Source organism: Sylvia atricapilla, chromosome 25 (assembly GCF_009819655.1).
Source record: "Sylvia atricapilla isolate bSylAtr1 chromosome 25, bSylAtr1.pri, whole genome shotgun sequence".
Lineage (NCBI taxonomy): Eukaryota > Metazoa > Chordata > Aves > Passeriformes > Sylviidae > Sylvia > Sylvia atricapilla.
The window spans coordinates 5,064,770-5,081,110 of NC_089164.1; the positions used below are offsets into that span (position 1 = coordinate 5,064,770).

The 16,341-nt window shown below is 47.6% G+C and overlaps 1 protein-coding gene across 1 annotated transcript; it reads left to right on the forward strand.

Annotated features, from left to right (window-relative positions):
- Positions 1–9,324: 9,324 nt before the first annotated feature.
- Positions 9,325–11,000, forward strand: LYZ (lysozyme). The gene is made up of 4 exons (XM_066335667.1): positions 9,325–9,550; positions 9,883–10,041; positions 10,278–10,356; positions 10,765–11,000. Exons 1-4 carry the CDS (start codon positions 9,397–9,399, stop codon positions 10,823–10,825), a joined length of 453 nt encoding a protein of 150 aa, XP_066191764.1. The 5' UTR covers positions 9,325–9,396; the 3' UTR covers positions 10,826–11,000.
- Positions 11,001–16,341: the final 5,341 nt, after the last annotated feature.

The window sequence follows — 16,341 nt, forward strand, 5'->3', positions numbered from 1 at the left end:
AATTGTCTCGACGATGTGAATTGCAGCTCTTTTCTGCGGGACTGCCGTGTCAGGATGGTCACCCTGGACAAAGGGACTCATGGAGGTTAGTGACTGTTGTGGAACTGGCACCTCCTGCAAGGGAGTGTTGCTGATGGTGCTGGATAAATCTGAGGCTCTTCTGCTTCTCCACAGCATGACCCAAAGAAGAGGCAGATTGTGTAGTCTGCCCTGGGAAGCCACAGTGGTTCTGGCAGTAGATGTTCTAATCGAGAATTTTCTTTTCCAGGAGCTGCCAAGTGTAGTGCCAGCAGGACTGAAAACCCTCTGGTAAGAGAGATTTCCTGAACTGGGACTGTATCTGTGCAGAAGTGTCAGCTGACCTCGTGCTACCTGTGCTCAGTTTCCAAAGAGCAAAGGCTCCTGTACTTTTATTTTGCCTTTGTCTTTTGCTCAGCTTGGGCTGAAAGAAGCACTGGCAAAGCAGGGAAAGCACATGTATATCTTTGCTGAGCTCAAGTGCTTCATAGAAGGAACGGGCTGCTTTGACAAGATCTGCTTTTCTGTTCCTGCAGGAATTCACACACTTTGATTGAAACCCAAATGTTGCAGAATCTGCTGGAAGAGATCACTCAACTGAGGGCAGAGATCAGTAATTTGAAGGTGACTCTGCCTTTCTGGGGAAAGAGGCTCAACTGGGCAAGAAAGAAACCCCCAAGAAAGCTCTCCGTGTATTGCTGGTGGGGTCAGAAGGTGGTGGCCACAGACACTGTTCCTCAGTCCTCGTGGCTCCTGTCAGCAGCAGTTCCCTGGCTCTGTGGGCACGGCTGACACTGAGCTCTGCCTCTGTGGGTGATGGCAGCATGCTGAACTGTCCACTGATGTGGTCCTTTCCTGTGTTTGCTCATGGCTTTCCCAGGAACTGGCCCAGATGTCTTTGGAATCCTGTGCCAAGACGGACTGGGCCCTTAAGAGCTCCGGTAAGGACACAACCCGGTCTCCTTGCCTTGTGCTTGTGTGTGTCCTGCCCACAGCCTCCACAAGGATGACTGGGCTTGCCCACACACACGTTCCTGTGCAGGTGGAGGTGCTCTCCTCCACTGCATCTGGAGAAGGAATGGTTGGCTTGTCCTTTGCCTCCTCCCAGCACTTTTAGCCCTGTGGGAGAGGCAGTCACCAGGCACGTGGCTGCTGTGGCACCCTTTGCAGCTGGGTGTCCCCCAGGGCAGGGTGACATGGAGCTGGCCAGTCCCATCAGAAATGGTGGCTGAGCACCAAGCCCTGCCAGTCTGTAGCTGCTTGCAGCCATTTGCCCTCCCTTCCTTACAGGGGCCACCATTGACACACAAAGAACTTCCCAGACCTATGACTGCAAAGAGAGTTGTCTTTGCAGGATTTTACGCCTCTTCTGGACTGTCAGCCCTCCTGATACTATTCTGCAGGTATCTTAGCAGAAATCATCATCAGTTTTCTCCCCTCCTGTGAATTTGGGAACCATTCTTGGGGGCTCTCCCCTCAGCCCAGTGGTACTGATCAAGTCCACAGCGTGGATTGGATTCCTGAAATCCAAGGTGGGACACAGGGCTGGGCTTGCTGGGAAGCAGTGGTTCCTCTCTGGAGGGGAGTGGAGCCAAACTGATCTGTACTGCTGCATTCTGCCCACAGTCCTTGGCCACAGCTGGGTGAAAGGATTTCTTTCCACCTGGAGACCCTTGTCTCCACTGTCAGCCCTAAGAACTGCTTTCCAGGGTGGGACATGGGGAGAGGGGGGATTCCCTATAGAGTCCCTGGGCAGGAGTGTTTCTGCTTGTCCCTGACTAGAATGATTCCTTGACCAGTATTCTCTCTTCTGCCATGCTGAGCCCACTTTGGCAGGCAGGGAAGTCCTTCTGCTTCTGTCCATTTCCTCACATGCCCCTTATTTTCAATGAAAATAGAGCCCAGAGACATGTCAACCCCAACATTTCCAGGGACATGGGCAGTTGTGTCGGCCCACACATCATTGCTCTTGTGATCTGTTGCAGCCAAATGTTTACCCAGGAAACTGCTGGGCTTTCAAAGGGCACCAGGGCCAGGTTGTCATCAGGTTGCCAGCACGAGTCTACCTGACTGCCATCACAGTACAGCACATCACCAAAGATGCCTCTCCAAGCGGGACCATCAATAGTGCCCCCAAAGACATTGCTGTCTTTGTAAGTCTGCTGGGCACTTCTGGTGGGGCTCTGGTCCTAGGGGGAGGTCAGGGCAAGGTCTTTCTTGCTTTTGTGCATCCTCTGAGCTTTGTGTCACACTGCTGTGCTCAGCATGACACTTCAAGGGCTCGACAGATCCGTCCTTCTTTAGACTTGTTCTGGCCAAGCACCTAAGGGGTCTTGACCAAAATGCAAGGCAGAGACTGAGCTCTACCCTAACCAATGCCAGACTATTGCCAGAGCCCTGGGAGAGACCGGGTACTTAAGATCCAGTCTGTACATTCCCTCTTTGTTGGGATGAGCCTGACTTGCTCTCCTTGTGCTTTGCTCCCAAGGGAGTGGATGCAGACAGAGAAGAGGAAACTCTCCTGGGGATGTTCAGCTACAATGTGGAAAAAGATCCCACACAGACATTCACTTTGAAGGTATGCTCCACACACAGGGGCCAGATGCCAGGGAGCAAAATAGGTTTGCTCACAAGTTTGTGGCAGGGAAGGTGCAAATGTTTCCTCCCTGGGCAGAGGGTCCTGGATCAGTGCTGAAAGAGACTGGTGGGGCTTGGAGGACTGAGTAGCATGTGGTAGTCGAAGGGCAGGGCCAAGCCCATGGCAACACAGCTCCTGAGAGATCCCTGGCTGCAGCCTTCAGAAAAGCCAGATGCACAGGCAGCCACACCACCCAAACCACAAACAGACCTTGTGCCATGGAGAAATGGGGACAAGTGGTGGCAAAAGCTGTCAGGCATCACTGTTGTTCCACCCTGTGCCCTGCTGACAAGCCAGACACTGTCACTCCAGCACAGCATGCCCCTTCTTTCCTGTTGCTCTCAGTCTGCCAGGAGGAAGGCAGGCAGAGGGGACGGTGGGGGCTCAGTGGGGTGACACACCAGTAGGGTGACACACCAGTAGGGTGACACACCAGTGGGGTGACACACCAGCCTCATGCACATGAACATGTCCCCAGCCCCTGTCAGCACAGAGCAGGGGGCAGAGGGAAAGGAGGCACAGCCCCAGCTGGGCCAGTGTGCAGAGGATGCCAAGTGCCTTTCCTTGCCCCCAGCCACCCCCACAGCCCTAGTACCACCAGTGAGCCTCAGATCTCTATTGCTCCTCCCAACAACTTTTGGGAGCTTGTTCCTGAGCAGAAACAGGGCTGGCAGGGTAAGACTTGTTGCCTTTAACACCCCTTTTCCCTCTTCACAGAACATGCTGTTCCCCAGTGCCTTTTCACAAGTCAAACTTATTGTGAAGAACAACTGGGGCAACCCACGGTACACCTGCATTTACCGAGTGAAGGTTCATGGAAAGATGGAGAACCAGAAAGCCTCAACAAAGGGCCAAGATAAATAAAGAAGAAAACACAAAAGAAGAAAGGGCAGGGGGAAGAAGGGAAATAGGGGGAATGATAAGGATTATCAAGTCCAACCACTGGCCCTATACAGGACAGGCCCAACAACCACACCACGTACCTAAGAGCTGGTCCACTGCTGTGACCAGTTCTCTGGGAAGCCTGTTCTAGTGTCCAACCACCCTCTGAGGGAAGAACCATTTGGGTAAAGAACCTTTTGGGTGAAAAAGAACCACCCCAACACAGCCACACCATGTATCTGACAGCTGGCCTGGTGCTGTAGCCAACTTGCTGGGGAACCTATTTCAGTACCTGAACACGTTCTGGGTTCTGGTTCTTCACCCAGAAGGTTCTTCACTGAGAAGAAGGTTCTTTACCCAAATGTTCCTTATCTGTTTCTTCTGGACAGTTACAGGCTCTTCAGGAGGGGTAGGCAGGACAGAAGAACTGTAGGGGTCCCTTCCATGTCAGAGGTTCTGTGATTCTATGTTTCCATGATTCTGTGATTCTGTGATTCTATGATTCCATGATTCCATGATTCTATGACCAGTTGTTTCCAACACATCTCTTCCAAACCCCTGACACAGTGGTATAAATGTCCTATCCCAGAAACAGAGTGGAAGCCACAAGTCCAGGGTTTAAGACAATGGCAGAATCTATGGAAACCTCTACTCCTTGATCATTGATGTGTAGTGAGAGACTAATTTGTGCCAGAGCCTAGCACTACTGACTAAAATCAATAAAGCCAGAGGCCCTGGGTATTGTACTTCAACCTTTGTTTGATCAGTAGAACTGTAAGCAGTAAAAAAGGAAGTATAGGATGGGGACTCCACCACCTCCCTGGGCAGCCCCTGTCAAGTCCTGACCACCCTTTCAGTGAAGAAATTCTTCCTGATGTACAACCTGAATGTGCCCTGGCCCAGCCTGAGGCTGTTCCCTCTCCTCCTGTCCCTGTTCCCTGTTCTCAGAGCCTGCCCCCCCCGGCTGTCCCTGTCCCCTCCTGTCAGGGAGTTGTGCAGAGCCACAGGGTCCCTTCTGAGCCTCCTTTTCTCCAGGCTGAGCCCCTTCCCCAGTTCCCTCAGCTGCTCTTTATCAGACTTATGGCATATGACTTTTAGATAGGAATTCTCTGCAAACCCCTTTGCAGTAACCTCCTTCTGGTTTATTGTCACTTAAGACAATTCAGGACAGGGATTTAATTTTTTTGTTATCAAAAATTCAGTGAAGTAAAAAACCTCCTTAACACCAACGTAGCATTAAGAAGCGGGCATTCTTTTTTCAGCTGGATGCATGGTGGGGGGGATAGCTGCTCCCAAAGCCGTGCATGCTGAGTACAGGAAAGTTTCTGTTTCTATACTGTATTTTTTATACATATCCATTCATTGTCTCCAGCTAAACATAATTTCCCTGAAATCATTAACATATTTCCCCTCCCCTTTACACAGATGTTTTTCTGTCCAGGGGGGTCTCTCTGGTGGTTCCTGGTAGACCCCAATGTTCCAGTCAGCCTGGCTGAGCTGGCAGGACACTGAGGCTGCTGAATTTCCAGTTCTCCTTCTTACACAATGGGCATTGTGCAGTTTTCATAGGCCAGTCATTCTGGAGAACAAGCTTTGTGTTAGCTCACCAGGTGTAGGCCATTTATCATCTGGCCACAGTTTTATTTATGGCATTGTCTTCATTCTTGCCCTCAACCTAGTGTCTCAAATTAAAAAAGGCAGAACTTTTAAGTGAGGTAATAACATTTTTAGTACTCCTATGCAAAATAAAAAAAAATCACCTCGGAGAACAAACATTCTTCCAAATATGTGGGAGTAGCTCACTCTGCTCAGCTGAGATTCAAGTCTGAGATGCTGGGGAAGTCCCTGGCAGCAAAAGCCCTAACAAGTGTCACTGTCACTTCCTTATGAATCAGACAAGTTAAAGCAATCCTACGTGGAAGCATCAGCGACTAGTGAGGAAGCCAACTTCAAATATGGCACAGAATGAGCAGCTGAGCAGTGAACCCTGCTGCAACTAAAAGCTATTCAGGTGTTACATTTCCACAAAGAATTCCCATTGTTCCTTCAAATAATGTAGGAAAGCTATCGTGGGAAATGTGAGGTTCTTTTTTTTTTTTCATTTCCTAAAAGATTTCAAGTTTAAATCTTATCTGACAGTTGAAGCTCAAGTCACAAAGTTGTGCAAAATTTTGTTTAAAAAGTCTAACCTTCTATACAAAGTGAGTCTTGGAAACAAATTCTGGACTATGCAAGGGTAAATAAAACAACAAATACATATTTCACAGTATTTAAAAATTTTGTAATACCTGACACTCCTTTCATAACCATTCACTCAATGGTAAAGCCAAGCACTGAAGTTTTACACTAAACAAACTGTCTCCAGGCAACATGTACTAAAAGTGCCTTAATAAAGGAGATCCCTTTCCCAGAAACAATAAAAACTTGCCTAGAATAAACCACAGTCCTCACTGAAACTGCAGGAAAAATAAAAATTCTCCAACAACATTTTTGGTGTTAGACAATCAGGATGTTGTTCTGGCCAGGAGGTGAAACAGAAATCATTTCATCCACAGAGCCCAGGTTGTGCAGAGAAAATAATTCCACAACACATTAATTTTACCAGGTTTTTCACACCAGGTTGACTTCATACAGTCAAAACCCACAGAGATACATTGGTTCAATGTTCATTGGTTCCAAGTTACACAGTTCTTAGTATTTGGTTTCTTACTGGTAACAGATCTCTTTGCTTCTAATGCTAATTACGTCCTCATTTTATCTCTCTTATCTGTCTTCTCTAGTTCAGGTGTCTCTGATCATGCCAGGGGTGATGTTTGGAGTTGATGGTTGTTAATGATAGCTGATTGTCGTTATGTTTTGTGTATCTCCTGTGCCACCCCCAGCCTGCAGAGAGGTTAAGCTCATCAGACCAGCAGTGGTGAAACAGTCCTTTGAAAAGAAACTTCCATTCCTTTCCATCTGGGCAAAGGCAAGCAAAACCCCTGACAAAAGTTACATGAAATATTTCAAACTTGGTATCATTTCCAACAAGAGGACCCAAATAAACACCTCACTGAGCTAGAGAGTTGTAGAGGCCTGGACTCCTTTCTTCCTGGAATTCATGGCGAAGGTGAAGCCTTTGCACAATTTCCTCCAACTTAGGTGTAATAATGGCATAATTATATGTAAAGAACTAATGAAATGATTTCTCTTGCCAGTGTCCTCTATGACTGCTAGAGAAGAAAAAACAAGCTCTTCTACTCAACACCTCATCCCCAACTCCCTCCCAAAAATACTCTGTTCACCTGCAATCCTTTCTTCTTCAAAGCTGTATGGCTGCTTTGTTAGCATGAAAGGGTAAAGAGCTTACTTTGGAGCTAGAGGACAAAATAAACTGTAGAAGACACTTTCAAGGATTGAGAAAAGGGAAAACATAAAGAGATAATATAATTCCTGCATCCTGAGTCTGTCAGCCAATGTTTTGGTTTAGCCCCAGACAGCTGCCAAGCCTCACACAGCAGCTCTCTTTCCAGAAGGATCGGGGAGAGAATCAGAAGGGTTAAAGCTGGAAAATTCATGGGTTGGAATAAAGACGGTTTAATATGGAAAGCAAAAGCCACACTTGCAAACAACGCAAAGCCAGGAATTCACTCCTTGTTTCCCATGGGCAGGCAGGTGTTGAGCCATCCCATGGAGAGCAAAGCCAGGAATTCACTCCTTGTTTCCCATGGGCAGGCAGGTGTTGAGCCATCCCATGGAGAGCAGGGTTCCATGACATGTAACAGTGACTTGGGAAGACAAACACCATCACTCCAAACATCCTTCCCCCTCCTTCCCTCTGCGCCTGACTTGATACACGGAGCGTGATGCCACATGGTCTGGAGCACACCTTGGATCACCTTGGGTCATCTGTCCCAGCTGTGTGTCCTCCCAGCTCCCCGTGCACCCCCAGCCCCTGGCCAGCCCTGCAGTGTGAAAAGCAGAAAAGCCTTGGCTCTGAGTGACCACTGCTCAGCAATAACAAAAGTATCTCCATTATCATCCCTACATTCAGCACAAATCCAAAATACAGCCCCATGCCAGCCACTGGGAGGGAAATTACCTCAGCCACACCCAGCACAGTCACCTTTTTGTTATTTCTTCATCAGACATGCCAACATGAGAAACTCCTGCTTCTCAGATGTGCCATATCTTCTTAGCTTTATGATGGCCTTTCATAACCATTGTCTCTTTTTATTTTTACCTTTCAAGATTTTTTCTTATCCTTATTTTCTTGAGCTTTTTGATGTATACAGTAGGAGAAAGAAAATTGGTGTTTTCAAAGGCAGCCATCTTGAGGTAGTGACTAATTAATTAATGTCCAGTGATCTGCCATGGCTTGTAATATACAATCCATGTGAACAAAACCATAATAAATCAGATTTATTTCTATCATGTGTAGTTTATTGTTCAGAAATATTCTACAAGGGATAGAAGGAAGATGAATTAAGAACATAAAGTTAGCTACTCCTTCTTCACCTCCTTTATAGGAGGTTCTATTCAAGGACATTTTTTATGGTCGATTCTTAACCTGATGCCTTGTAAGGCTGACCTGAAACAGAGACTGGACAAGGCTACAGAATAAAGTAGATATTTATTGAAAGGCATCCAGGATCCACCTTGGGCAGGACAAGACCCTGGCCAAGGCTGGGTGGATTAAGAATATGAGTGACACAAAATGAGCGACCAGTTATGAGATCTTATATTTTTATAAGTTTTGATCTATTTGCATATTGGGGTTTAATTGTCCAATTACAGCTTCAGGTTGTGAGGTCTCATCCTTCTTGTTTTCTCTCTTCAGTCCACCATTGTTTATGCTGTTGGGCTGAAAGTTGTCCTTGATCTTAAGCAGGAAAAGGATTAGTTTTGTCTCCCTACTCTGTGAAGAGAGCTGAGTGGCACTTAATGTGAGGCTCAGAACTACATCCCTAGGCAGCACATAATCTGAAAATATGATCACTAAAGCTTAAGGCATCAAACCCATTGCTGTTCCCAGTAAATTCTTTTTATCTCAACCTGGGATCAGAGATGGTGAGGAGCACAGCTTGTAGTCTTTTTAATAGGAGTATTAAATTTGGAAATAATATTCCTAAACCATGATGAAGGATGCAGTCAAGACAGCTGACCCCCACTGACCACAGCATATCCCAGATCACATGTAGTGTCCTGCTCAAAGTATAAACCTGAAGGCAGAAGAAGGAAGGAGGAGGATGTTTGGAGTGATGGTGTTTGTCTTTCCAAATCACTGTTAATGTGGTGGAGCCGGGTTTCCTGGAGACAGCTTTGCACTGATGGGAAGGAGTGTGTTATCTCTTTATTGTGCTTTTTCCTGCATGTGTGGCTTTTCTCTTCCCCATTAATCTGTCTGTATCTCAACCCACAGACTCAGCATGCAGGAATTATATTCTCTTTTTATGTTTTCTGTTTTTCTAACTTTTACCTTTCCCTTCCCACTAGGGTGTGAGAGATTGACTTATCAGACTTATCAGACTGCTGGGGTTAAACCATGACACTCACACGAGAGAACTACAGCTTTTGGTCCATGATATTTGGGACAATATCCAACTGAGGGTTGTTGGATTTTCTGGAAAACATATGCCCCAGGCTCGATGAACCAGTGAAATAGGTACTGGCACCTTCCAGGAATTTGTTTTGGAGTTTAGCCCACTTCCTTATTGGCTTGTTACGGTTAAGACTGCCCAGACTTCCCAGATAAGCTTGCTTAACCAGCTGATCCTCCTCCTCCTCCTTGGAGCAGGAATAAAAGGCTGGCATTGCCAGGCAGTCCTGGCAGACAGACAGCTCAAGTTGCTTTGGCACATCTTGCTAAGGGCTGTGAGATGAGAAAGTCAATGCTCTTCCTTGGCTTCCTTCTTGTTTTCCTTGGCCTGGCTCTGCCAAGCACCCAGGGAAAAAGAATTTCCAGATGTGAGATGGTGAAGATCCTACGTCGGAATGGCTTTGAGGGCTTTGAGGGCACAACTGTTGCTGACTGTGAGTAAAATGAGGACCTCTCTGCCTTTACCACCTTTGTCGCTCTTAACTTCATTTTGATCTTCCAGCAGTACTATTCTGTCCCTCCAATTCTTTGACTTCATCTTTTCTCTTCTTGTTCCCCTTCCTTGCTCCCTTCTATAGTTCACACAACAAATATCCATCTAGAGCTTTGTCCTTCCAAGAATTTACCCATCCAGTTCTCAAGGTCATGATATCACCAATTTAATTACCTCTCCAGTACTTCATTCATCCTGGATACTTTTATTTCTTTCCTCTTATTTACCCTCAGCATACCTTAATGTTCTCTGGGATCTCTCTTCCTCTTGCAGGGACGTGCCTGGTGAAATACGAGAGTGATTATAACACAAAAGCGTTTAATGACAATGGTCCAAGCAGAGACTATGGCATCTTTCAGATCAACAGCAAGTACTGGTGCAATGATGGCAGGACCCCTGGATCCAAGAATGCCTGCCACATCAGTTGCTCAAGTAAGTGGTAGGACAGAACAAAGAACTTTCTTTGTTCATTCCATGAAAGCACCTGCTCTCTTCATGACACCTGCCAAGAGGCTGCTCTGGGCATTTCTCCGTCCTTCTATTCATCCATCTTCTCAGTGTCCCACCGACCCTTCCTTCCTGATGGACACCTTTCCTTCTGCCAATCTGTCCCTGCTCCTCCTCCACCCCGCCTTCCTCCACACTGATCTTTTCTCCCTTCTCTACAGAACTGCAAGATGATAATCTTAATGATGATATTCAGTGTGCCAAGAAGATTGCTCGGGAGGCTCATGGCCTCAGTCCCTGGTAAGGATATTTGTCGTGGACACTGGGGAAGAGTGGGCAGAGGAGGTCAAAGACAGTCCTGCTACTGACTAAGGGAGGCAGGGGGATCAATGGATGGGAAGCTGGATTTGGGGGAGTTTAGCACAGTCCTTCTCCTAAAGCCAAAAGGAGAAGACAAGAATCCTGTCTCACAGCACCTGCTCTAATTCCCTAAATTTCCATCCTCTCCCAGAGCTCTCCTTTGTGCTCTCTTCCCTTTCCCCCAGCTTGCTTAGATTGAGCTCATAATAATTTCCATTTATTTGTATCATTCAGAAGGATATTTGAAAGTCTTCACCCGAGACTCTCAAAGATTAAGAAAGTCTGTTTTCAAAACCAATTCAATCATAATCTAACCACTCAAATTATATAATGTATTTGTTTTTTCAGGTACGGCTGGAAAAACCATTGCCGGGGCAAAAACCTGAGTTCCTTTGTCAGGGGCTGCTGAATCATTCCAGAGGTGTTGATTGTTTCCTCGGGATCACCAGAGGTGGAAAATGACAACATTTGGAGAGGAGGCCAGGGAAACGGACGGGTGTGGGGAATTAAAAGCAGTATATTATTAAGGTAGAGTGGATACTGGCTAGTGCTAACTTTGGAGTCCTTCACACTGCTGCAATGCCGACACAGAACTTACAGCTCATAGCTTAATAAAAACAGGGATTAGCAACAGGCCACTAGAGGGGGAGTTTCAGCCTTGATTTACTTGTATAATCCTGACTCAAGATTTTGCTGCCTTAACAGGGTTTAGCAACATTTAGGGTTTCTCCCTCCTTTCATATCTTTCTCTGTTCTCCTTCACTTCTCCCTTCCTCCTCTGCTCCCTCCCCTCTATTTTTTTTTTTTTTGCACATTATTACTGGAGTGTCTGTAATGAGAAAATACAAAAATTAATAATCACTGTGTAAGACATGCAGAATTGTGTTGCCTTATGACTAGGGCAGTCACTGACAGAGGTGGGGAGTACAGACCACTGACAGAGAGAGAAAACTATGCTGAAATGTGACCTTGCTCCTTAAATTCATCCGAGCATCTGCCCCTGGCTGGTATGAGGGACTGGGCACTGAAACATAGGGACATCTGACCTGAGTGAATACAGTGTTTCTCATCATTCTTCGAGGAAGCAAATCAAACACAGCCTAGAATGCAGGCAGCATCTCTGGGAGGAAACTATGGGTTGGAAAGGCTATTAGGAAAGGTAAATGTTTTGCTGTTTAGTTTACAAGTCCTTTTTCCAAACAAAAGCCGAATTCAAAAACAGTGCACGAATAACACTGTGATAAAGCTGAAAAAACATGTTCGCTTCTCCATGTGCTTTCTGCTGCTGCTAGGGGGTAATGACTTTTTTTGGTGCTTATGCAATAAACGAATACTTAAACTCGTGTCTCATGTGAATGTATAAACCAACCATTAAAGGCACATTTGCTTAGATGGTTGCATTTGAAAAAAAAAAAAAAAAGAAAGTCTAAAGTAAGACTTGTCAGAAGTCCCTCTTCCCTAGTGTTGGAGGTTAGGATTTTTCCTTTTTATTTTCTTTCTCTCACGGAATTTTTCTCCCATTTGTTGCTGGATTGTCTTGGGATAACTCTCAAACAGGGACACAGATATTCGAGGGAGAGATAAGATACGGACAAAGCGGCCAGGGAAGGGGGAAGGGGCGCAGTTTGCCACAGGATCTTCACTGGGGGGTTTCTCTTGGGAAGGGCAGTGATACTGCGAGATTGTGGCGGGGGTGTGAAAAACGAGATTCACCTTTTTGGTAGATTTTAGGAAATAGGGTTTAATAAAAGATAAGACAATTAGGAAATAAGGAAAAAAAAGCGAAATACGGCCAGCCGGGTGACTTGGCATTTAGCCAAGTCCGCAAATTGCTATTTCACAGGCTTTCTTTAAATACCATTTCTGTTGTATCAGTCTGTTGAATATTCATATTTTTCCATAAACTAGTTTCCATATTCCAGGGACTGTTTTGCATGGCCCCTCCTTAGGTCCGCCTTTTAAAGCTGCGTGTTTCTTGGCTGTGTCTTCATCATCACCTCCAGTTAGGCCTTTGGTCCGTGCTTTCTTCAGATGGGAGATGCTGATAGTTGGTGTATCAATAGCAGAGTCTTCTTTACATGTTCACTGGATGTTATCCCGGCCAAACAGACAGTTTAAGCATACTCTATCACTACTACCACTGTGCCTAATTTTCTTTACTAACAGCAGAAATAAAAACTTACATCCTTACCACAAAGTTATTAATCATATAGCACACATTTCACGAAAAGCCAACCTTATAATAGTCATTTATAACGGGGGGGGTCAGGGGTGAAGCTCAGCTCTCTCTCTCGGGATCAGAGTGGAGGCAGGCAGGGGTTTGGTGCTGCACCGCTGCTGCCCAGAGAGGATTTGCTGCCGCTGTGCAGTTTTTGTCCCGCACTGCTTCTCCTTATGGCGGGTGAGACTGCTGGCGAGAGCTGGGACCCTTCCAAGGCCCAGCCTCACGGGAATGGACCCCAACCCCATCTCCCTCCTCAGAGCAGCATCTCACCACTTCATGTGGCAGCTGCTTGTGGAAGCTCGTCTGCCGCTGCCCAGCCCCGCTGTTTTCTGCCGTTGCTTTGGGTTTTTTCACTGCACTTTAATCCGGCACCCCGTGTCTACCTGAGCCCTGCAGCTTCTCGCACAGCTCCGGAGTTTCTGTTACATTTTGTTTGTCACCCCGGGTGTGCCCGCCTCTGCCCTTCCCGCCGCTGCTCTGGGGTTCCTGCCACAGCCCCTGTCGCCATGCGGAGGGCAGAGGGGCACCGGGCCGCTGTCCCGGGGTTTGTAAAGGAACCCCCTTCTCCATGCCGCCGCCATCCTCCCGCCATCCCGCCTGAGGGAGCCGCGGCCACAGCGCCCCCTGCCGGCGGGGAGGAATCATCGCACCCGCCCGGCCCGGAGCCACCAGCGCCCCCGGCGGCCGTGAGCGGGACTGCAGCGCCCGGGGAAGGGCGGTGAGGAGAGCGGGGAACCGGGGCTGGGGAACCGGGATTGGGGGACTGGGGTACCAGGGAACCGGGGCTGGGGACTGGGATTGGGGGACCGGGGTACCGGGATTGGGGTATCGGGGAACCGGGGTACTGGGATTGGGGTACCGGGGTACCGGGGATGGGGGACCGGGATTGGGGTACCGGGGTACCGGGGAGTGAGGTACCAGGATTGGGATATCGGGGTATCGGGGTACCGGGGTACCGGGGTACCGGGGTACCGGGGCTGGGGTACCGGGGTTGGGGGACCGGGATTGCGGGACCGGGGCTGGGGTACCGGGGTACCGGGATTGGGGTACCGGGGTACCGGGGCTGGGCTACCGGGGTACCGGGGCTGTGGTACCAGGGCTGGGGTACCAGGGAGTGGGGTACCGGGACTGGGGTACCGGGGCTGAGGGACCGGCTCACTGGGTCTGTGGTACTGGGTGTGTGGTGTTGGGACTGTAGTTCTGTGGTACCAGGGCTGCGGTCCTGGGGCTGAGGTACCAGGTGTGCGGTACCGGGTCACTGGGTCTGTGGTTCCTGGTTCTGGGTCTGTGGTTCTGGCTGTCATTGGGTCACTGGGTCACTGGGTCACTGGGTCTCTGGTTCTGCTTTTGTTTCTACTGGCATTTAGCCAGCATCAACTTATCACAGGGTTGAACCAGAAAGGGAAATTACCTCATCACCTGACTAGAACTGGGAATTCTAGTCAATTATGCTAATTTTCTAAACTCTTGAAACTGTGTTCACTCTGTGGGGGATGTGCTTTTGTGGACGTTTTTCAATATCTCCTCCTGGAGGCCTCCAATAAAGACCAGCTCTAATATTACCTCCTACACTAATATTATCTCAAATTGTGTGTTGTTTCATTTATTGGTTCTTAAAGCATCACCTTGACTGTACCAGTTGGGTGGTAAAGTGTCACTGACTGTACCTGGAGCATGGTAAATTTGGGAATGATTCTGACTGTAACAGGAGTCTTCCGTGACAAACCAAGGTGGAGAACAAAGGATAAGTTATCCCTGATTGCCTCGGTAAATCATTTACCTGACTTCTAACTTCAGTAGAATGTTGCCATTGTTCCCAACCTGGGTTATGGCCAGGATGGAGACTTGGAATTGATAGGAAAGATGTGATAGGAAAGATAATTTAGATTACTTTATTTTGGCCAGGATGTGCAACAGAAATTTAATCCACACATGCCTATGTTGTGCAGTGAAATTCATTCCATCACACATGCCTCTTTACCAGATAATTTCATGTATTTGTACATACAAAACCCCACAGAAGTTCTTGTTCATTGGTCTTAAATCACACAATTCCTAGTATTCGATCTCCTATTGGTTATTGATCCCTTTGCCTTCAATACTAATTTGATCTTCATTGTTTGGTTCCTTTATCAATCAATCCCTTATTTCACTGAGCGTATGGGGGGTGACATGAACAGTGAATATGTGGCATATTTCACTGAACTTGAGGGGAATTTTTGGCAGATTCATCTGCACAGATCAGTACAGATGTACACATCTCTGAATATGTGTGAATTGATTATGCTATGAATGCTTTTATCATGACTCTGTTTTTAAGTCACCTTTAAAATGTAGCAAATGCTATTGAATGTTTGTTTAATCAGCCCATGACTGAATGCTGCTAAACCCTTTTGCACCATTATCTTTTTGCACTCTGACCCTTTTGCGTCCTTGATCTCCATGTAAACGATCCTAAATGGATTCCAATCTGGTTTTCCCACAGATACTTCAGCCATGTAGTCAGTAACAGGGTGAACATCATAATTGAACTCCCTTAAGTTGCGCTTTCACAAATTTGTATTAAAATCTGTATTTGGCCAGTATCTTTGAGTGCCCAAACCATTCACTGGTGACACGACTACATATGTGTGCACATACAGACAGATGGGCATATGTGTGTCTGACCACAGAGATGAAGGCACAGCTCTCACAGTGAGAGGAATGACAGATTTGTCTTTACAAACAAGCAGTGGGTCTGCTTGTAGATAAAACTAGCGCTGAGAGAGAAAAGAAACAATGGGAAGGATTCCGCTGATGGATGAATGGAAAAGAAGATATTTGCCTTTACAAAGAAACTGTAGGTTTGCTGAAAAATGAAATTGAATATTGAAAGATGAAAGAAACAATAGGGGAAACCCATAAATTCCATAAGAATTAAAAATTAAAAGGGGGCTTATACGTTAAAGGGGAATTTTAGGTAATAGGCACTCTGGGAAGTCTGTACCTCTCAAGTGCCTCAGCCAGTGGGGAAAGAGAGAGGGAAATGCAGCCGGGAAATTAGGATAAATAGGAGGCTGCATCCCCCAAAACTGGAGAGACCTCAGGGGAAATGCCCCATGGCCTCTCCCTTTATCCGAATGAAGTAAAAGGACTCCTCTGTCTCCTTTTTTGGATATAAACCTCTGGCGTTTGTCGATTGATTTTCCTAACAAAAGGATTACCAACAACACCAAAGCCCCATCCTGCTCCCCTCTGGTTGATCAGTCCCTCAGCCCTTGAGTGGAAAAACACATCCCCACACATCCCCACACATCCCGACACGCACGCAGGTCCGTGTACACACACGCTCAGGTCCGTGTACACACACGCTCAGGTCCGTGTGCACACACGGTGTGAGAAGGCAGCTCAGCCCCTCGCCCGCCCGGCTGCTCTCCCGGCATCTCTCCAGCTGCGGCCACCCGCAAACACCAGCACTCGCTGTCCCCTGTCACCCCCCAGCCAGAGGCGGCCCGAGGTCCTGCTCCGCTCCCGGGGGCGAGTCGGGGCCGTGCGGGGAGGGAACGGCCCGGCACCGCAGCAGCTCCGGGACCGGCGGAGGGCGGAGGTGTGCGACGGCAGCGGCGGCGGACGGGCGGCAGAACGGGCCGGAGAGCAGCGTACGGCACTTTTTGGCTCGGCTCGGCTCGGCTCGGCTCGGCTCCTTTCGGCTCGGCTCGGCT

Excerpts from the sequence above, each read along its gene's own strand:
- LYZ (XM_066335667.1), top strand. The coding sequence starts at position 9,397 with ATGAGAAAGTCAATGCTCTTCCTTGGCTTCCTTCTTGTTTTCCTTGGC. Across the intron at positions 10,042-10,277 it reads CTGCCACATCAGTTGCTCAA|AACTGCAAGATGATAATCTT; the intron begins GTAAGTGGTAGG and ends CCTTCTCTACAG. Across the intron at positions 10,357-10,764 it reads GCTCATGGCCTCAGTCCCTG|GTACGGCTGGAAAAACCATT; the intron begins GTAAGGATATTT and ends TTGTTTTTTCAG.